Raw genomic sequence first — 24,447 nt, forward strand, 5'->3', positions numbered from 1 at the left:
AAACATTCCATGTCTCAATAAAGAGATTGCCAGGCGTTTTATTTATTTATCATTTTATTTATTGAGGGCACTGCTTATCCTGACGGGCCACCCCTTTGGAATTATATGGTAGACTGCCCTGCCTACTCGGCCATTTCATCTCCTAAGTATTCTATATGTGGCAGACATCAGTTTCACTTCTTGCCAAACACATACAAATGTCCTCTACATTGTGGCAAGCCATAGGAAGGTGTTTTGGAAAAGTGGGATTCGAGTCCAGTAGCGCCTTAGAAACCAACAAGATTTTTGGGATATAAGCTTTTGAAAGTCAAAGCTCCCTTTGTCAATCAGACAAAAACTTACACCCCAAAAATCATGCTGGTCTCTAAGGTGGTCTTGGACTTGAATCTAGCTCTTGTACTGCAGACCAGCATGGCTACCCTCCTGCAACTTTGCAAACATGGCTGCTCTTTGTCCAGCTGGGTGTAGCTACTCCAACCTCCTGACTTTGCTGTGTGTGTGGGTGTGTGTGTGTGGCACAGAAATGATAGGGAGGAAGCAGTGGGTGTGGCTGGAGAGGGAGCCCAGGGGCATGATCATAGAATCTTACAGTTGGAAGGGACCACCAGGGCCATCTAGTCCAACCCCCCTGCACTATGCAGGAAATTCACAACTATCTCCACCCCACACCCCCAGTGACCCCCTACTTCATGCCCAGACGATGGCCAAGGTGCCCTCCCTCTCATCATCTGCCTAAGGTAATTGAATCAGCACTGCTGACAGATGGCCATCTAGCCTCTGCTTAAAAACTTCCAGGGAAGGAGAGATTACTACCTTCCGAGGAAGCCTGTTCCGCTGAGGAACTGCTCTGTTAGAAAATTCTTCCTAATATCTAGACGGGAACTCTTGATTTAATTTCAACCCGCTGGTTCTGGTCCAACCTTCTGGAGCAACAGAAAACAACTCAGCACCCTCCTCTATACCACAGCCCTTCAAGTTCTTGAAGATGGTTATCATATCCCCTCTTGGTCTTATCCTCTTCAGGCTAAACATACCCAGCTCCTTCAACCTTTCCTCATAGAACTTGGTCTCCAGACCCCTCACCATCTTCGTCACCCTCCTCTGGACACGTTCCAGCTTGTCTACATCCTTAAATTGCGGTGCCCAAATCTGAACACAATATTCTAGGTGAGGTTTAACCAGAGCAGAGTAATGAGGGCTAGCAAATGGTCATTGACTGAGTCCAGAAACTGGAAGAGCTTTTTTGATTGGTAGCTCAAGAGATACCTGTTAACTAACAGGAGGAGCAAAGGATTAGGATCTTCACACTCAGGCAAGAGCAGCTATCTCACCGCCCTTAAGGGCAGGAAGAAATGGTCATGCAAAAGCCTGGGGAGGGGTAGAGGAAATAGCACACTGATGTAGTGATCTCCAACAGGGTGCCCCCTCACTCCCTTCTTTCACCATCTCTTCCTCAGCTGCACTGGAGCAGAAGGCAATTCAGAAGAACCCAGGAGGTATCACTTGTGTGGAGCACCCATTCCAGAACAGTCACCTTCATCAATGGAGGATGCTTGGCTTGGCACCTCCCGATATTTTGTAGAACTTCCCAACGTTTTTGTACTCAGTCGCAGCCCACGTTGTAGCCATTTTGTAGTAGTTCCCATGACATGTTCCACTACATAAATTCTGAAAGTGCCCACAGGTTCAACAAAGTGGGGAACCTGAAAACCATACTTTTTTTTAGGGAAGGAGGCTAAATACTTTACACTGACCTGATGGACAGCTCTATTACTGTATGATACAGAATTGGAAGGGATGACCAGGGTCGTCTAGTCCAACCCCCTGAACAATGCAGGAAATGATAAGCCTTGACTGAGTATTGCTTAAACTGAAGTGACAGGGTTGCCAACCTCCAGGTACTAGCTGGAGATTTCCTGCTATTACAATGGGTCTCCAGCCAATAGAGATCAGTTCACCTGGAGAAAATGGCCACTTTGGCAATTGGATTCTATGGCATTGAAGTCCCTCCTCTCCCCGTACTCCACCTTCCTCAGGCTCCATCCCAAAACCTCCCACCGGTGGCGAAGGGGGACCTTAGCAACCCTAGTGACAAGGGGTTTATTCTCTGGGGCCCTCCCCTACTGATTGAGCCTGTTTCACTGGTGCTTTCAGGCTGGGAGGGGTTGCTAGCCCTCATGCTCTTTTTGGGAGGATGTGTGCTCCCCTTTGCCTATAGCTAGATTGCATTCAAAGAACTCAAGGTGGGTGTGCTGCTCTTCACTTCCCCGGGACAGCGAAGACCGCTCTTGCAGTAACCGCAGCTCTGTCATCTGATTTTCCAAGCGGCGAGGAGCACATCTCACCAGGTTTTAAGGAGTGCTTGAGCATTGTGGCAGACCAACATGCTGTGTGCGTGTGGTAGATGACTGCAGCCAACATATGCAAAGCCAGGAATGTTCTGCAGAGGATACACATCAGAGAGACTAGGGGAAGCTTGGCTTCTCTTTACCGCCCTGTTGGGGCTCCTGAGTGGGGAGTTTGGGGAGGAGAGAGAAGTGGGATGGAATCTTTGAGCCAAAACACTGCTGGAAGTTCCCTTTCTCTTGCCTCATTCAACACCTAGATCCAAGAAGAAACAGCAGCCCTTTCCTACCTGACCACCAGGTTCTTCAGAACCTCCGATGCTGTAAAGTAAACAAGATTGCAGTCTACTCCACAGCCATCATAGTATTTCCTACTATCTCCTATATTCCTACTATGAGGAAAGCCAGTGTGGTGTAGCAGTTAAGAACGGTGGTTGGAGCAGTGGAGTCTGATCTGGAGAACTGGGTTCGATTCCCCTACTCCTCTACATGAGCGGCAGAGGCTAATCTGGTGATCTGGATTTGTTTTCCCACTCCTACACACAAAGCCAGCTGGTTGACCTTGGGCTAGTCACACTCTCAGCCCCACCTACCTCAAAGGGTGTCTGTTGTGGGGAGGGGAAGGTGATTGTAAGCTGGTTTGATTCTCCCTTAAGTAGTAGAGAAAGTCAACATATAAAAATCAACTCTTCTTCTTCTATCTATGGAAGGAATAACGTTTTTTCCAGAACAGCCAGATTTGAGTCCAACAGCACCTTAGAGATTTTCGGGGTACAAGCTTTCGAGAGTCGAAGCTCCCTCATTGGTCTCTAGGGGTGCTACTGAATCTAGCTGTTCTAGTGCAGACCAACACAGCTACCCCCGAAACATTTCCCCCCCCCAGGAACAAATATTCCAATGCAAGGACTAGTAAAATGTGATAAGCCCACACCCAGAAGGCAACCTGTGCTTGAAGCGCAAACTGTTCTTTGCCAAATGAGGCATGCTATTATTGTGCCCAAAAGCAAGAGATGTTGTACTGCTCTGGGTGTCATGCAGAGTTCACCTTCAACCAATTTGTAGCTCTGGCTTGCATTGAATCACAGCAGTAGAACATCTGTGTGTCTTAAGTACCGTCAAGTCGCTTCTGACTCATGGCGACCCTATGAATCAAAGTCCTCCAAAATGTCCTGTCTTTGACAGCCTTGCTCAGATCTTGCAAACTGAGGGCCGTGGCTTCCTTTATTGAGTTGATCCATCTCTCGTTGGGTCTTCCTCTTTTCCTGCTGCCCTAAACTTTTCCTAGCATGACTGTCTTTTCCAGTGACTCTTGCCTTCTCATAATGTGACCAAAATATGATAGCCTCAGTTTAGTCATTTTAGCTTCTAGGGTTAGTTCAGGCTTGATTTGATCCACGGTATCCGTAACACTCTCCTCCAACACCACGTTTCAAAGGAGTCTACTTTCTTCCTATCAGCTTTCTTCAATGTCCAGCTTTCAGAGAATACGATGGCATGAATTAACCTAATCTTGGTGGCCACTGACACATCCTTACACTTCAGAATCTTTTCTAGCTCCTTCATGGCTGCCCTTCCCACTAATCCCAGTAGAACATCTACTGAAACTTATAGCCTAGAATTTCAGAAATAAGTGGCTGAGGGACGACTGAGAGGTGATATGATAGCCATCTTCAGGTATTTGATGGGGTGTCATATAGAGGATGGGGCAGAGTTGTTTTCTGTTGCCCCAGAAGGTCAGACCAGGACCAATGGATTTAAATTAAATCAAAAAGAGTTTTTGCCTAAACATTAGGAAGAACTTCCTGTCAGTTAGAGTGGTTCCTCAATGGAATAGGTTTCCTTGGGGAGGTGGCAGGCTCTCCTTTGGAGGTTTTTAAGCAGAAGCAAGAAGGCCATCTGGCAGCAATGCTCATTCTGTGAACTTGGGCAGATCATGACAGCTAGGGCACAAAGGGAGGAGTCAGTGCTTGGCTCTCGTGGCCCTTCCTTACATTCCCAGGATGATAAAGATCAACACTTTGGGGCCAGGAAGGAATTTTCCTCCAGGCCAGATTGGCCAAGGATCCTGGAGGGTTTTTTTGCCTTCCTCTGGGCATAGAGCCCCGTGGCACAGAGTGGTAAGCTGCAGTCCTGCAGTCAAAAGCTCTGCTCACGACCTGAGTTCGATCCTGACGGGAGTCGGTTTCAGGTAGCCGGCTCAAGGTTGATGCAGCCTTCTATCCTTCCGAGTACCCAGCTTGCTGGGGGTAAAGAAAGATGACTGGGGAAGGCACTGGCAAACCACCCCGTAAACATAGTCTGCCTAGTAAATGTCGGGATGTGACGTCACCTCATGGGTCAGGAATGGCCCGGTGCTTGCACAGGGGACTACCTTCTTTACCTTTACCCTGTGCATAAAGCAGGGATCACTGGGCAAGTGTGGGGAAGGTGGTTGTAAATTTCCTGAGTTGTGCAGGGGGTTGGACTAGATAACCCTTGAGGTTCTTTCCATCTTTATGTTTCTATGTTTGTTTGTTTCTCTGTTTAAACAAATCCACTCCCTTTATCCTGAAGAGCTTCTGCCTCATGTAAGCTGTGTCTCTTCTCTGGGTTTGTTTTGATTTATCCAGTGGTATCTAGTGGTATCAAATGCACTCCAGCTCTGCACAGAATGGCTTTTTCATTTATTCTTTTATTATCTTTCAAAGCTGTACAAAAATCCAAAAATCCCGCAAGAGCTGAAAGGAGGTTGAGGTGGGAAGAGAATACAGCTAACAAAGTGCTTGTGCACAATGGAGGGGGGGATCCTAAAGGCATGGTATCTATAGGGTAGAACTATCACAAAACTAATTCCCACTCCTTTTGCTCAGTAACTTCATCCATCGGTGTTAACATGCTTGATGTGCCCATGCAAACCTTTCACAAGTCAGCAAAGGATGCAGTCCAAAATGACGATAAAGGAAAAAAGGAGATGCCTCCTCCAGAGACAACCAGGGAACACAGTAATACAGACAAGCCAATCAGTGATGTGAACTCTGCTATGTCACTGGGACCCAGAGTCCATCTTCAGACACTTTGCTTGTTGTATTTCTTGGTGGTAAAGCTTTCATCTCTGTATGCTAGAGTCTGTGAGGGAAGCAAAAGGAACGCCGGTTAACTGGTTAGTAGTGATCCCTTCTGCCTCCTTCAGGTCCACTAAGGTCATTTATGCGTGGGTACTTTCACTCACATTCGCCCCTGGTCTGAATTGGTTGTTCCTTGGAGTTATGCATGAGTTTCCCCTCTATTAGAGATGACCTCGTGCCCAGCCCTCGCAATGTCCGGGTCTTTCCATTCCTCTGTTAAGCCGACTTTTCCATCTTTCCTGAGCAAAGCCCGGGTGAAATTCCCATGCATAAGGCAAAGTGTGGGGCACACAAGCTTGGTTTTGCTCGCAGCCAATTACAAAGCAGCATATCCAGAGGCAGGGGCTGAAATGCTTCCTGCTTCCTCTGAGCTCTTTCTGAGCAGAAGGAAATCTTTTTAAAACCGAGTTTTGGATTTCTCCCCCCCCCCTTTCAGATTGCTCCATCATTATTTTTTTGTTATTCTTAAAATGCTTTTTATGCAGCAATTGGGTTTGGGGGGGGGGTTCTCTCACAGTAAGCTCTACAAAGTAAGCCAATTTCAAAGCAGCATTTAAAGGGGCGGGGACTTGATTTGAGCTTGGAGACTGCTGGTGCCTAGATTCCCAACAGGAAAGTGTGGGTCCAGCGAGCAACGAACCTCAGGTAAAACTCCCATGCATAAATGACCTAAGATAGTATTATAAAGTACTGTGGAGATCCCCAACATGGTGCCCATGGGTGCTATGATAGAGTATTTCCAGGTGCCCACTTACTTCTTCCCCAAAATTCCTCCTCTACAATCCTGGCTTTCCTCCATTGGAGCAGGAGGTGCCTCAGAAGAATCCAGGAGGCATCACCTTTGTATCTGCAGGAAGCACCCTTTCGGAGATAGCTTCCCCAACACAGGAGGATGTTTGGCTTGGGACCTGCCTACCTGTGGTAACTGTCCCATGGCTGGTTATGTTTAGCCCACCCTTTCATACTTCCCTGCCATAATAGCTTCTTGTGCCCAGGATCCTGACCTACCGGGATGGCAGCTTCTTCCTCTCCTACAGTGGCCTCCGAGCATATTTCCTGCGGTTCTTGTCGTCCACTCGTTCCAAGTACCAGGTTCCTGGAAACAGGTCACTGCTTGACCCATGGGGAGTGTGGTCCACTGAAGAAAGACAGGAAGAGGTGTGTTATGTAGAGGAGGATTGGGAAGATGGTTACCCTCATGACTTTCTGTGTAGGCTTTGGGCAGTGGTTTTTTCACTGTGTTTGTTGATGGGAGATGGTTCAGGTCCTCAGGAAATGAAAGCATAAGATGTTGAGGAAGACCACTCTGGAAAACTATGGTTCTCCTGCAAACATCTGGGAGAGATACCCATGGTCAACTGGTGCTCTGGTGCCTGGGAAATGGAGGAGTTGGTGTGCTGGGAAAGTCAACCATATTTCATCTTTTTGTCACGTAAAGAAGAAGAGTTGGTTTTTATATGCTGACTTTCTCTGCCACTTAAGGAAGAATTAAACACGCTTACAATCACCTTCCCCCCCACAACAGACACTCTGTGAGGTAGGTGGGGCTGAGAGAGCTCAAAGAGAACCATGACTAGCCCAAGATCACCCAGCTGGCTCCATTGTAGGAGTAGGGAAACCAACCCGGTTCACCAGATTAGCCTCCGCCACTCATGTGGAGGAGTGGGGAATCAAACCCAGTTCTCCAGATTAAAATCCACTGCTCCAAACCACTGCCCTTAACCACTACACCATGCTGGCTCTCAAAGCCATCAAGTGTCTCCTTACAAAGCTCAGCAATTGTAAGACCAGGGGGAATATGATCTTGGGAATCTCCGGTAAATTAAGTAGATGCCAGGGAAATTAAGTATACCCCAGGGAAAATTAAATCTGTCCTCTGTTATGCTGTACTCACCCAAATGATGAGTTTCCTCTCTGATCTTCATCATCTCAGCAAATTGCTCTGGTGGAACACATTTACGGGATTCCAGCCGAGCCCCCAGATCTGAAAGGCTGGACACCAACTTTTCCAGAGGGGAGCCTTCAAGACAGAGTTTCATCAGTATGTCATCAGTAATGGCCTCCCCCCTCCCCCTCCATTTATCTGTGTTGTTCAATTTAGGAGGGGCTGGCCTGTATCTGCTTTAGCGGCGAGCTTGTATTTTAACGCCATCAAATGCTGTTGTGTTTTAGGTTGAAGATTAGGGTTGCCAAGTCCCTCTTCGCCACTGGCGGGAGGTTTTTGGGGTGGAGCCTGAGGAGGGCGGGGTTTGGGGAGGGAAGAGACTTTAACGCCATAGAATCCAATTGCCAAAGCGGCCATTTTCTCCAGGTGAACTGATTTCTATTGGCTGGAGAACAGTTGTAACCCCAAGAGATCTCCAGGCCCCAACTGGAGGTAGGCAACCCTAACCAGGGGCCAGAGCAACAAGCATGCAATTTGGCCCTCTCAGCAACCAAAAGAGTCACCATATACTCCAACAGGCTAACAGCTTTGGGAAGAAGAGAAAAGGGAGGACCCCTCACCTGGAGCTGAATTCTCTGACACCTTCAGGGAGAACATGCTGGCCGCCAGGCCTGAACCATAGGAGAAGACCCCAATTCTGGAGCCAGCCAACTGCTGGGCAGAGTACCTGTAGCAATTCAAATGAGCCCATTAAGTCAAACTTTGTGAACTGAAAACCACTTCTGCTGGAACTAAACAATCCTTCAAAGATGAGACACAGCTAGAAACTGCTGTAAAGCTAAAACATTTGCATTCCTGTAAGGTCACATCCATACAAAAAAGCCAACCTACTTCCAAACAAGGCTACAGGTTCACTCAGATGACAAAACCAAACTCAGGAATACTCCATGCTGTACAGATATCTCAACAAAACTAGCAGCATGCAAAATAAGCAGTGGAAAAATCTATTCAAAAAGCCTAATACAACACTGACATACAATAAATATACTAAATACACTAAATACAAATGCTACTATAACATTAACACACAACGAATATACTATTACAGCAATTGTTTAACAAATAAATTCCCTCATGTGTCCAATAAGGCAAACACAGTTCGTAGCGATGAGGGAAAGAGGGCTTCAAAAGAAACAGTTTCATTAATGAGCCCTGGGTGAGTTCAATATGCAAAGTGAGTGGTTGAGAGTTCCTGTAATACTAGGGTTGCCAGGTGCCTCCTCTCCTCCGGCGGGAAGCTTTTCTTTGTAAGTGCGCCAATGCATGCGCGGCACTTCCGGTTTAGAACAGGAAGTGCCGCCTCGCAAGGGGCCTTTAGCTCTTCGTTTTATTGGTAAAATACCATTTACCATTACCATTCAATACCTTTACCATTCAAACTAAGAGGTAAAGGCCCCTCGCGAGGTGGCACTTCCAGTTCTAAACCGGAAGTGACGCGCACGGTATGCACAAGTGCATGCACGTTTGCCTGCCGACCCTCAGGTGGTCGGCAGGAAGAGGGGTAAATGGCTAGGGGTTTGCTCGCAGCTAGTGGGCACCTGGCAACCCTATGTAATACTCTTATCTCTATTGCGAGGAAGATATCCACAAAGGCTGTGTACTGGAGACCGAAGACCACTTTGCTAGCTGAGTTGCAGTCGTTTCGCCATGCCCCCAAGGAGTTTCTGGCTTTTTCAGTTCTTCTCCAATGCAAAAGTTGTTGACATTCACGAATTCCTTAAAGCCATAACATTTTACTGTGTCTCTATCAACAGAGTTCTGGTTTCTTTTTGAAGCCCTCTTTTCCTCATCGCTACGAACTTTGTTTGCCTTATTGGATACATGAAGAAATTTATTTGTTAAACAATTGCTGTAAAAGTATATTCATTGTGTGTTAATGTTATTTGGATTTAGTATATTTACTGTATGTCAGTGTTACAGTCACTCAGATGACACCCTGTGATCCTCATAAGAAATAAGGGAGAGAAATGAGGTTGGAAAGGATATGTTAGTACATGCAGAGATCTTGAGCTGATGGCAATTGGCTCGTTGCCTCTTGCCCTTGGGCTGGGAGAAGAATCCCACCATTGGGTATGAGCTAAGCAAGCCAACGGTGCCCCCATCATTCCAGATTGTAAAAATTTAGCAGTGGGATAGCTAAACGGTAGAGTTTTGCAGTGCAGCGTGCCATGACTTCTGATTAAGAAGGCTTATTATTTGGAAGCTATAAATATTAATATTTTGCGACATCCATATCGTCACCCATATGGATGTTGGCCCGTTTTTGGAGTGGAAAACGTCTGCTGCTGGAGAGAGTGAGGAAGCCATGGCTTGTGTCACTGGAGGAAGGAAAAGGTGCAACTTACTGTGCCAGGAGCGATGCGAGGCAGCCGTACACTGACGGTGTGTACATGTTGCCATTGCGAGCCGAAAGGAAGAGGGAGGGTTGGGTCTTCTGCTTGAAGAGCTCTTGGCTGGCCTTCTGGAAAGCTTTGTCCAACTCCTTGCTGGAGTAAGTGTCTTCTAATTTCACATTCCTAAAAGAGAGGAAAAGCCAGAACTATAGGTATCTTTGGTAGTGCTGCATATGAATATTCCTTTTTGTATTTATGGGGTCTGTGCTCGTCTGTATGACTGTACTACTTCAGGCATGACAAATGGCCACATTCAGGAACCCAAGGAGGGACATCTCAATTTTCCAAGACACTCTATGGAACCATTCTCTGCTCCCCAAAGAAAAGCTTCAAAGGGGGATGCCAGTGTGCTGAATTAGTATTCATCAAGAAGTTTTGAGACTATCTCCCAAGGGTTTAACAAGGACCTGGATTTCCTGAGTGATTACAGCTGTTAACCAGTGTAGCAAAACTAGGGATGATTGTTAATGGGAATGGCGTCTGTACTTGATCACTTCTCAATTTTACGTAATGACATATCAGCCAGTACATCCTCTTGTGGAAACGTTGGCAGCCCCACAACCTTCAGAATGTGTAGTGTGGCTTTTTTTTTTACAATTTATCCAGCGCTTTCAGTGTGGATGGTCCTTTTTACATGGCAAGACAAGTCCTTGTGCTGAAGTCTTGCAGAAGGGCAAGTAGAAGCAGGATTCGATAAATGAATGGCCTTTTATGCATGGCTGTTTCCCTCGCGGCCACTTCTCTGATGACATCGGGTCTTTGTTGTGATTATGCATGCTGTCTCCGACCGTCAGAGGTCACCTCACTCTCCCCCTGCATTTCCCCATGTTTTGCCAGCATTTTCAAATTTGAGATAAAACAGGTTCCTGAAAACTCGGGCAAAACACGAGGAAATGCAGGGGGAGAGCGAGGCAACCCCAGAGAGTTGGAAATGGCATGCATAATCACAACAAAGACCCAAAGTCATCGGAGGGGTGACAGCAAGGGAAACAGCCATGCATAAAAGACCAATGTCTGCAGTTGTGATGTGCTTGGGTTGCGTTTCAATTAGGGATGAGAAGAAGAACAGTTGGTTTTCATAGGCCGACTTTCTCTACCACTTAAGGAAGAATCAAACCAGCTTACAATCACCTTCCCTTCCCCTCCCCACAACTGACACCCTGTGAGGTAGGTGGGGCTCAGAGAGCTCGAAGAGCTGTGACTTGCCCAAGGTCACCCAGCTCGCTTCATGTATAGGAGTGGGAAAACCAAATTAGCGTCTGCCGCTCATGTGGAAGAGTGGGGAATTGAACCCGGTTCTCCGGATCAGAGTCCACCGCTCCAAACCACCGCTCTTAACCACTACACCATGCTGGCTCTAAAGGACACTATCACTGTGACCATGAAATGTCATTTCCCTTTAGGGAACCAAGTCGTACACCCCCCTAAGAACAATCTTGCTTCCTATCATAACGCCTTTCATAGGCTTGCCAGACCCCGTAGCTCCACCGGCGGCAGCTTTCCAGGGCAGTGGCTGTGGTGTGTGCAACCCGCGCAACGCGCCTACGTCACTTCTGGGTTTACCCGGAAGCAACGCAGACACTTTAGTGATCTCGGCCAAAACTCTATGGTTTCCATAGAGTTTTATCCGAGATTGCCAGAGCGTCCGTGTCACTTTTGGGTTTACATATGCGCACGCATGCATGCAGTGCCCACCGGCCATCAGCTGGCTGGCGGGCAGCCCGGTGGATAGCCGGGATTTTACCCGCTACCACCGAGCACTTGGCAACCATAGCCTTACACCAGTAATTCCCACCATACCACCCAGAGGTGTCTTGGCACCCTACAGTGAGTGTTCTCATCAGTGTTCACCTTTACATATTTTGTAATTTCACTCTCCATATCCCCACTCCCCACTGCTAGATGTGGGACCCCTGCGGCCTCACTGACCTGAAGTCCTGCAGCCCTTTGTAGACCCCACTCTCAACATCAGGACTGGGGGATGCCAGGAAATCGTTGAACAAAACGCGTGCCAGGGACTTCTGCACCAGCTTACAGAAGGGGGTGTGGAAGATCATGAACTGGAAGTCTTCGAGAGTGCACTGCTTGTTAATGCCGGCTGCCTCAGAGGAGAAGGAAGTGAAAAGTTAGAAAGAGGAAAACCAGCAACCATGGCCAGTAAAGAAGGGTTATGGTAGAAAAGGGAGAGACTGGAAGGGACCTGGAATAATAAACACATGAAGCAACCTTATCCTGAGTCTGACCTTTGGTCTGTCAATGTCTGGATTGTCTACATGGACTAGCGGTAGATCTCCTATGTGAGTCAGCGTGGTGTAGTGGTTAAGGGCAGCAGACTGTAATCTGGAGAACCAGGTTTGATTCCTCGCTCTGCCGCATGCAGCTTGCTAGGTGACTTTGGGCTAGTCACTGTTCTCTCAGAACTCTCTCAGTCTCACCTACCTCACAAGGTGCCTGTTGTGGGGGAAGGGAAGGTGATTGTAAGCTGCTTTGGGGTAGAGAAAAGTGGGGTATAAAAACCAACCTTCTTCTATGTCTCAGACTGTGGTCTTTCACATCACCTTCTACATTGTCCTTTCAACTGGAAATGAGAACCTGGAACCTTCTGCAGATGTTCCACCACTGAGCATTGGACACTTATTTAATCTGCCCATTGGTCTATTCAAGTCAATACTGTCTACTGTGACTTCCATTGGCTCTCCAGATTCTCAAGACAGAGGTCTTTCATGTGACCAACTATCTGGTCTTTATAGCTGAAGATGCTGGGGATTGAACCAGGGACCTCCTGCATGCCAAGCAGATGATCAGTTGCTGAACCATGGCTCCTCATGTGTTCCAGCGACCTGTGTTGGGCCAAGGAGAGGGAGTTCTTCTCCCCGTCACTCTCACATCCTGTTACCCTTCCCCTACTGCTGCTTCCTGCTCTTCCCTTCCTGCTGCTCCCAAACTGTCCCCAGCTCAACTCACCTGCTTTTCTCTGCATCCCTACTCTATAGCTCTTTCTCAGCTCTCATACCCTTCTACCTTGTACTCATTCTGTCAGGGCTCCCCTCCCTATTGTCCACAGCTCATCACCTTTCCTTGCTTGTCCTAAGCTCATCTTTCCTTACCAGGCACCTGATTTCCCCCCAGTCCAAGGGGTGAAGAAAGAAGACTGGGAGAAAAAGCTGGCTGGATCCAACCCACAGCACTGTGTGACATAAGCCTCTTGAATGGGCAGCTGTTTGTTCTTCCAAGGAGGTGGACCTTTCCTAAACAGCAGCTTATGCCCACCACGACAGAAGTGGGGAAAGACACTGGAAGGGGTGTTTTTATGTACTTCTGGTACAAACCTTTCTGCCACTGGCTTTCAATCTTCATGCGGTATGTGGCGTAGCATCGATCCAGAGCTCGGAAATAACATTGGATGGAGAGCTGCCCGTCCACCATAGGATATTCCGAAGCCAGATCTGGCTTGTAGAAGTCATAGACGTGCTCCATATGGGTTCCCCGGAGACCTTGGGAGGAAAAAGCCACGGATTTTCTAACAAGCGCAGTGACAGACTGGGTCTAAAAATATTGGTTGCCAGGAGACAACCAATCATTTAATTGGTTTACTTTTTACTTTTTACTTTTAACGTATTGTTTAATGTTTAAGGGGGGCCACTTCATCAGGGGCCCACAGGGCCCACTTGCCATCGGACAAGCTGACACAATGGCCAGTCCACCGCTGTACAAGCGTGTGAAAGGGAATAAGACCCATGCAGAATCAATATTCTTCCAAACTACAGACTGCTGAATTACAACTAATAATGATGCTCAAGACAATGCATTCTCCTGGACTGAATAGAGATCTGGGATTCCTGTCTCATTACCAATGCTAATTTCTCCATGCCTACTACCCCTCTGCTTATCACACCTAATCCAATCATGCCTGCTAATGTCATTTACTTTCTTTTGACATTTACATTGCCATCGTGTGTCTAATTCACTGTTCTCTACTTAAGGATAGATGGAATCACATTCTAGCTGTATCTGAAGAAGTGAGCTGTGGCTCACGAAAGCTCATACCCTGCCAGAAATCTTGTTAGTCTTTAAGGTGCTACTGGACTCTTCCTCTTTGCTATTGTTATTGACCGACTAACATGGCTACCCATCCTGATCTATCTGCCAAACGACAGACAAGGATATCACAAACAGTTGCAGCTAGGGTTGCCAACTCAAGGATGGAAAATTCCTGGAGACGGGGTGGAGTCTGGGGAGGGCAGGGTTTGGGGAGGGGAGGGATCTCAGCAGGGTATAATACCCCAGAGGCCATGCTCCAGAGCAGCCATTTTTTCCAGAGGAACCGATCTCCATCAACTGGAGATCAGTTGTTATTCTGGGAGATCTCCAGGCTCCACCTGTAGGTTGGCAACCCTAGTTGCAACCCACCTCTGTAATACTGTGAACATCTAGAATGTCTAACTACATGATACATTATCCCCGGTTCCATCCCTAGGCCTTGTCAATCAGATGTGCGCACCAGAGCTTTCTGAATGAAACTAAGATCCTCAGATTCTCAGAAATGTGGGCCCCCACATTTCATTCAGAATTGGGACGATAGTGCAAGGGGAAAATAGAGCGTAACCTTCCCCCCCACCCACAATGTCTTCCCAACCTGAAATGGTCCCGGGAAGCTGTTATTTACCCCAATGAAGAAACTTATATCTGTGCTGGTAGGCTATAGGAATACCAATGGGTTTGCGTGTAAATTTCCCCAGTGGGGCAAATAGTGCACCCCAGGGCTGTTTCGGGTTTACAAAATGGAAAGCAGAGGGAAGGCTTAAACTCCCTCTCCCAGTGTGCAGTGATCCCGATCCAAATTGGCCCACGTGTACCTCAGCATCAAGGTTTCAGTTGGGAACTCTCAACTGCTTAAAAAAGACCTGAGGACCAGCCCGGGAATGATATATCATGTAGTTAGACCCTCAGTGTGCTACTCATAAACCAAGGGTTCAGTCTCTTCAGACTTATGATACTTAAAATACTGATATATCCTAACTTTCTACCAAGAAGCACTCAACAGAGTTTATCTATACCCCTTAGACTTTGGTAGAGTCACTGCCAGCTTCTTGTTTAAACAGGAAGGAAGTCCAACTTGAGGTAAGTACCATGTTTACTCTGGATGGAAGTCAAGGTTTGCTCTTCTGCATTACTAACCCTGAGATCCTACAACTCCTCGAAACAACGTTTAAATAATAAATAACACTTTGATCAGCAGCATTTTAAGGCTTAAAAAAGGTAAAGGTCCCTTGTACAAGCACCGAGTCATTCCTAACCCATGGGGAGATGTCACATCCCAACGTTTACTAGGCAGACTTTGTTTACGGGGTGGTTTGCCAGTGCCTTCCCCAGTCATCTTCCCTTCACCCCCAGCAGCAAGCTGGGTCCTCATTTTACCGACCTCGGAAGGATGGAAGGCTGAGTCAACCTTGAGCCGGCTACCTGAAACCAGCTTCCGCTGGGATTGAACTCAGGTCGTGAGCAGAGCTTGGACTGCAGAACTGCAGCTTACCACTCTGTGCCACAGGGCTCCTTTTAAGGCTCAAGAAACACAAAGAATACTTTAATAAAGAAAGGAGAAAGAGGAGTATAATTAAAGCATTGGGAGAAATAACGGCTGGTTGTGATAATTATTAGTGATTGTGACAGGTCTGCAAACCACACAGTTTATGGTAGATCGATGGGGGAATTTCCTCTTTAGAATTCAGAAATCCTGGTTGGAAAGTGCCTGAGACATAATTTTCAATCCAACCCAGCCCTTAATTCTTGAAGTTTCTGCATAAATAGGGTATTTAAATTTCCAGACTATAACATGATTTTATAGAGAAATCAAACAACCTAAAGTGATTGCAGTGATGGGAAAACTAACAGGAGTGCCTGGCAAATGGTTTGTTTTGTAGCGGTTAGTTAATTAAGAAAATGGAGTTGCCTTTGCTAAATAAAACAACCTAAATGGATGACCCAGCCCTTGAGATAAATGGGAGGACAGTATAATCAGTAAACAGCCATTCAGTTTTCTAACTATTTTTCCCAGAAAAGGGAAATATCCATCTTAATGAAAGTCAGATCCACATCTGGCATTCCTAGATTCAGTATGGGCGAAAACGCATGGTCGCTTTAGCCTCCTTTATTCCGTTTCAGCCAGGATTCAGCCAGGATTGAAGGCATGCGTTTTCGCTGAACGTGCGTTTGATCCTGGCTGAATCCTGGCTGAAACAGGGAATAAAGCGACTGTGCATTTTCACCCTGTGTCTCAGATAAAGACACAGCTCCACACACTCAAAGTCGTCACTAATAACATCTGCTTAATACTCAGAACTTGATTTCTAATATGTAAGGCAACGGATTTCAACAGTATAATAAAGGAGATTGTATTGTAGTATAACCCTAAACAGATTGACACCTATTTAAACCCATTGACTTCAATGGGCTTAGAAGGGTGTAACTCTGTTTAGGATTGCACTGTACATCTATTCAGTCACTTCTTCTGATCTGGAAGCTGACCCTCGCCCAAATCTCAAATGTGTGGGGGCAGCTGAGTAGGTTATTGCTCCCCCATTTTGGTCAACATTCATCCAGAAGATGTTGCCGACCAAAATGAAAATGAAGATTATTCTAAACTCTACAGCGTTGGTGATGTGGAACAGATCTGGGCATGAAACCAAAGCAGGAACTCTGAAAACAACGTTCGCATACTGATATTTCAGACATGAAAGGGCCCATTGTCCCAGATGTCAAGTCTGCCGCTGCGTGTGAAGCAAACCAAGCTCCCTAATTCGTTCAGGCCTTTCACATTCCTGAAAATCTGTGTGAAATAGGGATACATTTTACTGACACAGACGTATTTTCCCTCCCGCAAGATGTTTGAGAACTCCTGGCGCAGCAAATTTGGATGAATTAATTCATGCACATTTAATTTGACTGCTGTGTATACAGTGGGGCTTAGGAAGCCTGACAGAATTCCCTCTTTGAGGAGGAAGTCTTCTACATTTGCAAATGAACCAACAGAGCACATTCAGAGCTAGGGTTTCCAACCTCCGGGTGGTGGCTGGAGATCTCCTGGAATTACAACGGATCTCTACAGCCTGGAGAAAATGGCCACTTTAGAAGGTGCGCTCTAAGAGATTACGTCAAGTGAAGTCCCTCCTCACCCCAAACCCTGCCCTCCACAGGCTCCACCCCAAAAGACTCCAGGTATTTCCCAAGTCGGAGCTGGCAACCTTATCAGAGAACTCACATTTTTCACTTCTCCTGTGCTGTAACTGTCCACCATGTTTTAAGAAGAAGGAGAAGAGTTGGTTTTTATATGCCGACTTTCTCTACCACTCAAGGAAGAATCCAACTGGTTTACAATCTCCTTGCCTTCCTCCTCCCACAACAGACACCTTGTGAGGTAGGTGGGGCTGAGAGAGTTCTGAGAGAACTGTGACTGGCCCAAGGTCACCCAGCTGGCTTCATGTGGAGGAGTAGGGAATCAAACCTGGCTTGCCAGATTACAGTCCGCCACTCCTAACCACCACACCACACTGACTAGCCTAACTTTTTATGTAGCTAGCTTTTGATCGGATTGCCAACCTCCAGGTGGGGCCCAGTGACCTCCCAGAATTCCAATGGATCTCCAGATTATACATACCAGTTCCTCTGGAGGAAATTGATGTTTTGGGGGGTGGACCCTGTTGAGGTCCCTTCCTCAAACCCCACCCTTCCCAAGTTCCACCCTGCAAATCTAGGAATTTCTAGCTCGGAGTTGGCAACCATAAATTGTGTTAGCATTGCTGCAGCAAGACTCATGGTCATCCTCAAAATTTATCTTGCAAAGGAACGGTGTTTCCTGCCGCCATTCCAGCTCCTTCAGCCAACCCAGAATAATGTCACGTTCGGGTACCACAAAAACGGCAAGAAAAAGGGGTCGTGTCTGAAATTGATAACTGAGCAAAGAATACAGCTGCTCAATCAGAATCTGGATACTAACCTCTTTCCAAAGTCAGAGGGGCGTCTGGTCCAACCAGCATAGCAACAGCTCCTGCTCCACCTGTCGGCCGGGCATTCCCAGTAGCATAGACAGCAATGTCCCCGCAGACCACCAAGGCATAGCGTCCTGACATGAGAAACGGATTTTGAGAGCTTGAACATATTGAGGAAGGCAGGCAGGCAGGCAGGCATCTAGATCTTAAAAGTTATCAGACTTGAGAGCTGACTTGTAGACTATAAAGCACGATCCAGCCAAAGGGAGTACCGTGTCTGTTACGGCACTTGCAATATTTCGACTGTTCTTGCTGAACTTCTCAATGACAGCCAGTGTGGTGTAGTGGTTAGAAAACAACCCAGGAGATCCAGGGGTTCAAATCTCCACTTGGCCGTGGAAGCCCACTGGGTGACTTTGGGCCAGTCACTCTGTCTCATTCGAATCTACTTCACAGGGTTGTTGAGAGGATCAAATGGGGGAGGGAGGGAGAGGTTGTAAGCCACCTTGGGGAGAAAAGCAGGGTATGACTATCTAAATACATAAATAATAAAAATACAGTTGTGCAAAAACGCAGGGCCCTGCCCCAAGAAGCTTACAATTGAAGTACTGCAACCTGTCTCCATTGCTTAACCACTACAGCATGGTGTAGTGGTTAAAGAGCAGTGGTTTGGAGTGGTGGGCTCTGATCTGGAGAATTGGGTTTGATTCCCCACTCCTCCACATGAGCGGCGGACGCTAATCTGGTGAACTAGATTTGTTTCCCCACTCCTACACACGAAGCTGGGTGACCTTGGGCAAGTTACAGCTCTGTTAGAGCTCTCTCAGCCCCACCTACCTCACAGGGTGTCTGTTGTGGGGAGGGGAAGGGAAGGCGATTGTAAGCCGGTTTGAGTCTCCCTTAAGTGGTAGAGAAAGTCGGCAAATAAAAACCAACTCTTCTTCTTGCACTACGCCCAATCATACCCATCCCTTCTGTATATCCATCTCCCCATTACCCTTGTCTCTCTCGAGCCTGCCCATGTCTCCCCCTGGCTTCCACGCCCACTAAAGCAGCACAGAATAGGCTGTTATTTTCTCCCCCTGAGAGGCTGTGAATCACAGAGGTGGGGAGGGGGGTCACTTGTCAAAGGCCGTGCCATGAAGTCCTCACTGAACTCAAAGTCCACAAGTTTATCTGCTGTTCCAACAATTGTTCTCAGTAAACCCTTGGTCAAGTACCGAGGTGAGCTGGGGCTACAGCTGCAGAAGTGGAAGGCAGCTAGGGTTGCCAGCCTCCAGGTACTAGCTGGAGATCTCCTGCTATTACAACTGAAGTGCCTATAAACTTCATTTATGGGAAAACATATATTCTTTCACATGTATGCACACTCACAGAATTATAAGGTGCTATGCTCAGGTATGAGAGCATAAGCATCAGGCATATATCTATTCTGCACACATATGTAAAGGCATTGCCCCATGTATAAGGGGCAAGAGAACTAATCTTTGGTTCATATTCACTAGTGTGTGAATATGAGTTAGCAGAAGCTGGCAGCCATTGCGATTGTAATGCCCTAATTACTTATAGCATTCAATCAAGTAATTCAAGACAGAGGTTAACAATTAAGCAGGTCTTTTATTGATCAATAAAAGAGCAGAGCGCACGTGGAAGAGACTCTTTTTAAAAGTCAGAGCTCTCCACCTAGAACAAAGAAAACAGCATGTTTTATAGGTGGTTAAACAGACAGCACTAATGATAATTACGTCTAAGACTTGAGCCACTGACCATTAAGAACGTATAAACAGATATTTACATATCCTATAAGAATCTTGTAAAGGCGTTGACTGTAGCTAATGATGAAGACATTCCATAATGACATTTCTTGTCTTAAATCAAAGCTTCAGCCTTAATTAGAGAGCCTGCCTGTACCAAGTGAGAATGATCTCACTTGCAGCTGACTTGTTAACAGTTCTGGGTCAATCTGACCCAGGCCTCACACTAGTAAATGTCTCTTGACCAAAGAATACATGTTACCCATAATGCATAGTGATTCTAGACTTGTATATAAGAATATATATATATATATGTATGTGTGTCTTATGCTACGTGAATATGCATATATATAAAAGAATATATGTTTTCCCTTAAACTAAATTAATAAGGCACTACACGATCAGGTGTCCATGAGCTCATCCTGCAGGCCTGGTAAAACCAGGCTCCCTAACAAGGCCTAAAACCAAATGATTGAAGACACCAGAAGTGTCAGAAAAGAATGTTAGGTTGCGGTTCTTCATTAAGGGATCATATGGCCACCTAAAGTGAACATGCAAATGAGAGCATATACGACTCTAATATGTATTGGCTCTAATGTTCTACGCAACTGTAATTATTGCTGTCAATCCTAACGTCTATAAAACACTATGTATGCCTCTGTTCTTGGTGGGCAATGCTCTGACGCCTTAGGGGCATTCTCCATGCGCGCTGCTTCTTTCATTGGCCTAATAAAAGAATCGTTTACTCCTGATAACCTCTCCTGAATTACTTTATTGGGCAATTGAAGTAATTGAGGCATTTCACAACTGATCTCCAAGTGACAGAGATCAGCTCGCCTAGAGAAAATGGCCGCTTTGGCAATTGGACTCTATGGCATTAAGTCCCTTTTCTCCCCAAACCCCGCCCTCCTCAGGCTCCATCCCAAAAACCTCCCGCCGGTGGCAAAGAGGGACCTGGCAACCCTACCTTTATCACAGCCTCCATCCCATATGGCTTTTGTCCATGCAGGTATCTGATCCCCAGAATAAACTTTTTAGAGGTCAAAGGTCACTTATGCCTCCTGTTTTCATCGGCGGAAAAACTAGTTGGATTTAATCCGATATCCACAGAACAATATCTGTCTGTCTATCTGTCTATCCATGCATCCATCCATCAGGTACCTTTACATAATGATGGGCTAACAGCAATTGCAGTGTTCAGAGTACAATTACTAAAAATGTAATATTGTAAACTTTGTCCTTTTGCAAAAAACAAAACAAAAACAAAGGAAGAAAAACAAGCTTAAAAGGGTTATGAAAATTTGGTTATGAAAAATTGTATTGTGAATCTCAAAAGACCTTTTAAAACCATCTCATGTAGATTTCCTCACTTCTCTTTATGCATAGCCCATGAGCATAAAAGATCAGCCCTGCTGGAGTAATAGGGTTGCCAGGTCGGAGGAGATTGGGCTAGCCTGAAATGTTTCCAGGAAGAGGGAATCTGCCAATTTATTTTATGCCGGTTTCTTCACACACCACAGTGGCTTAGCATTGGATCCAGCTGGCAGCAGTGTGGGCCCAAGAATGGATGCCAATCATGCCCCCTTGTCATTAATGTCTGGGAGTGAGCCATTCTTTGGGGTGTAAGGGGGGGTCTTTTTCACTGCCCTGCCCCAAGCAACGGCTTGGGTGGTTTGGCTGGAGACTTGAGCTCTGTTTTCAATGGACAGGTCTCAGACACAGGATGAAGGCTGTCTATCCCACCGAAACAGCAATGACAGGCCCTGTATGGAATAGGGTTGCCAGGTCCTCCTTCGCCACTTACAGGAGGTTTTTGGGGTGGAGCCTGAGGAGGGCGGAGTTTGGAGAGGGGAGGGACTTCAATGCCATAGAGTCCAATTGCCAAAGTGGCCATGTTCTCCAGGGAAACTGATCTCTATCGGCTGGAGATCAGTTGTAATAGTGGGCGATTTCCAGCTAGTACCTGGATTAGGGTTGCCAGCCTGCAGGTACTAGCTGGAGATCTCCTGCTATTACAACTGATCTCCAGCTGATAGAGATCAGTTCATCAGGAGAAAACAGCCACTTGGCAATTGGACTCTATGGCATTGAAGTCTCTCCCCTCCCCAAACCCCACCCTCCTCAGGCTTCGCCCCCAAAACCTCCCGCTGGTGGTGAAGAAGGACCTGGCAACCCTAACCTGGATGTTGGCAACCCTAGGAAGCACTTATAGGGTTGCCAGCTCCGGGTTGGGAAATACCTGGAGATTTTGGTGGTGGAGCCTGAGGAGGGCAGACTTTGAGGAGGGAAGGGACTTCAGTAGGGTATAATGCCGTGGAGTCCACCTTCCAAAGTGGCCATTTTCTCCAGGGGAACTGATCTCTATCGGCTGGCTATCAGTTGTAATAGCAGGAGATCTCCAGCCACCACCTGGAAGTTGGCAACCCTAATCACTTACCATCCCAGGAGCTGGATTCCACCCAGTCCGCTGCGTTGAAGAGGGAAGCTGTTCCTCCATAGCAGGCGTTGGTGGTGTCGATACCCTCCACGTCAGTGTTCCCAGAGTCCTCAAAGAGCTGCATCAGAACCGTCTTGACCGCCTTGGATTTGTCAATTATGGTCTCTGTGCCCACTTCCAGCCGGCCGATGGAGTCCCAGGAAATGCGGCTTCGCTCCACCAGACGGTGCACCACGGTCAGGCACAGGGAGTTGATGTCCTCGTGAGCGGCACAGAAACCCATCTGCTTCTGGCCGAGGCCTATGGTATACTTCCCTGCCTCCACCCCATCGTACTTCTCCAGCTCAACCTGGTCCACATACTGAGAAGGGAAATACACCTCGAGAGCGAGGATGCCCACGTCCTTGGGCCACAAGGAGCTCGTCTGGGCCTGGGTTGGATTAGAAGTTGTAGAGAATCTGGAAGAGAAGCATAGAGGAAAGATTCTTCATGTGAGGAAGAGGGCTGCCATATTCAAAAGTCTACTCCATGTTTTATTATCGTTCCGGGATATGAGAATCTGAGGACGTTCCAGGCCAGGGCTGACTTATAGCTCTCTTAGGGTCGCCAGGTCCCTCTTTGCCACCGGCGGGAGCTTTTTGGGGTGGAGCCTGAGGAGTGCGGGGTTTGTGGAAGGGAAGGACTTCAACGCCATAGAGTCCAATGGTCAAAGTGGCCATTTTCTCCTGGTGAACTGATCTCTATCAGCTGTAGATCAGTTGTAATAGCAGATCTCCAGCCGCCACCTGGCAGTTGGCAACCCTAAGCTCTCTACAGCTCTGGGTCTAGGCAAGGTGCCCTGATGGATGCTGGTGGGAACCAACAGTTCCCCAGAATCTGCTTGACTTCCAACCCACAGCACTTCTGTCATGTCTGGATTAATTTTCAGTTTATTTACCCCCACCCGGTCCTTCACTGCCTTCAGACAGCAAATGTTTGGTTCATAGGGTTGCCAACCTCCAGGTACTAGCTGGAGATCTCCTGCTATTACAACTGATCTCCAGCCGATAGAGATCAGTTCACCTGGAGAAAGTGGCCGCTTTGGCAATGGGACTCTATGGCATTGAAGTTCCTGCCCTTCCCAAACCCCGCCCTCCTCAGGCTCCACCCCAAAAACCTCCCACTGGCGGCGAAGAGGGGCCTGGCAACCCTATTGGTTCAGTATTTCCCCTGCCTTGTTGCATTTAGACGGGAAAAAGAGACAGGGATTTGCCACCAAACTCTGAACTCTCCTAGTGGCTTCATGGCGCTATCAAATAACACAGAGGCCAGGCTGGATGCCTGAAGAGCTCCATAAGCCAAAGGTCATGTAATGCCTGAAATTATTATATACTATGGAAAATATATTTGAACGTATGTTCTCATGTTCAGTCTGTACATTTGCAGTTATGAAAATGCTAAGCCCAGAATGTAAGGGCTGGTTTGGAATGCTGTGTATTCATATGCACACACACATGAGGACTCTTTGGGACTGGTGGCATCCACAACTAAGAGACCAAGCAAGCACGGTAATCCGTTGGTGCTTGCTTGGTACGGCCTGTTACCAATAGAGCTTCAGAGTTACCTATTACTTAAGGAATGTGTTTTGTACAAGACCTAGCATCTGCTTAGAGACAGCTTCTACCAATCTCTATACACTATGTTAATTAAAGTAAGATAGATAACCAACGTCTAGTAAGTCTACGTAATTGGAACATCCCTAACCAGAAGTTATAATTGGGGTTGCAATCCTTGGTTCGGTGTGCGAGCTGTCCTGCGCTTTTTGGGAAGCTCCCACCCGGTATGTATTATTAAGCTTAATAAAACAAACTGCTTCAAATTATCAACCTCTTCCTGATTTACGGTCATTGGGACGTTACACCATAAATTAGGCATTTCAGTCATGGGGCAGAACAAAAGTCCCTCAGGAATACCTTCTGGAACCTGCTTGCCAAAAACAAAACAAAACACAAAAACCCTGAAATCAGTGCAGGACTGTACCCTACACCCATTTCTGCCAAGCAGCCCAGAAAGATACCATAGTTGATGGTACCAAATGTCGCAGAGAAATCTAGTAAAACGAACAGAGGCCCAGAATGCATCAGTGACCGGGATTACCAAGGCAGTTTCCATACCCTGGCCAAACTCATTCAAGAACATCTGGAGTTGCTTTGCTACCACTTTTTCCAAAACTTTCCCCAAGAATGTAATTTGGGAGATGGAATGGGAATGATTCAACGCCATCGTGTCCTTTATGGTAAAGGTTCGACTGTGGTCTCTTTCGAAGCCAGAGATGCCAAAGTCCTTCCACAAGTGAATCGTTTACAAGTAGCAACAACCACTGGACCTGTTGTTATGTGTGTTCAGTAACGCCTCCATGCCAAATTCCAAGTCTGTTTATTAGTCTCAGCCAAGCAATATTTAAAGCACATCATCACATACTCTAAAGTAAGGCAACAGCTTTGA

At 46.8% G+C, this 24,447-nt stretch overlaps 1 protein-coding gene across 1 annotated transcript; it reads right to left on the minus strand.

The window, feature by feature from the left end:
* Positions 1 to 6,463: 6,463 nt before the first annotated feature.
* On the minus strand, positions 6,464 to 24,225 carry HMGCS2 (3-hydroxy-3-methylglutaryl-CoA synthase 2). The gene is made up of 9 exons (XM_056844685.1): positions 24,100 to 24,225; positions 21,964 to 22,393; positions 17,781 to 17,906; positions 13,117 to 13,281; positions 11,717 to 11,885; positions 9,740 to 9,910; positions 7,955 to 8,061; positions 7,344 to 7,469; positions 6,464 to 6,587 (listed from the first exon to the last, which is right to left on the minus strand). The coding sequence occupies exons 1-9, from the start codon at positions 24,223 to 24,225 to the stop codon at positions 6,481 to 6,483; spliced, it is 1,527 nt and encodes a 508-aa protein (XP_056700663.1). The 3' UTR covers positions 6,464 to 6,480.
* Positions 24,226 to 24,447: the final 222 nt, after the last annotated feature.

This window comes from Euleptes europaea, chromosome 2 (genome assembly GCF_029931775.1).
Source record: "Euleptes europaea isolate rEulEur1 chromosome 2, rEulEur1.hap1, whole genome shotgun sequence".
Classification (NCBI taxonomy): Eukaryota; Metazoa; Chordata; class Lepidosauria; order Squamata; family Sphaerodactylidae; genus Euleptes; species Euleptes europaea.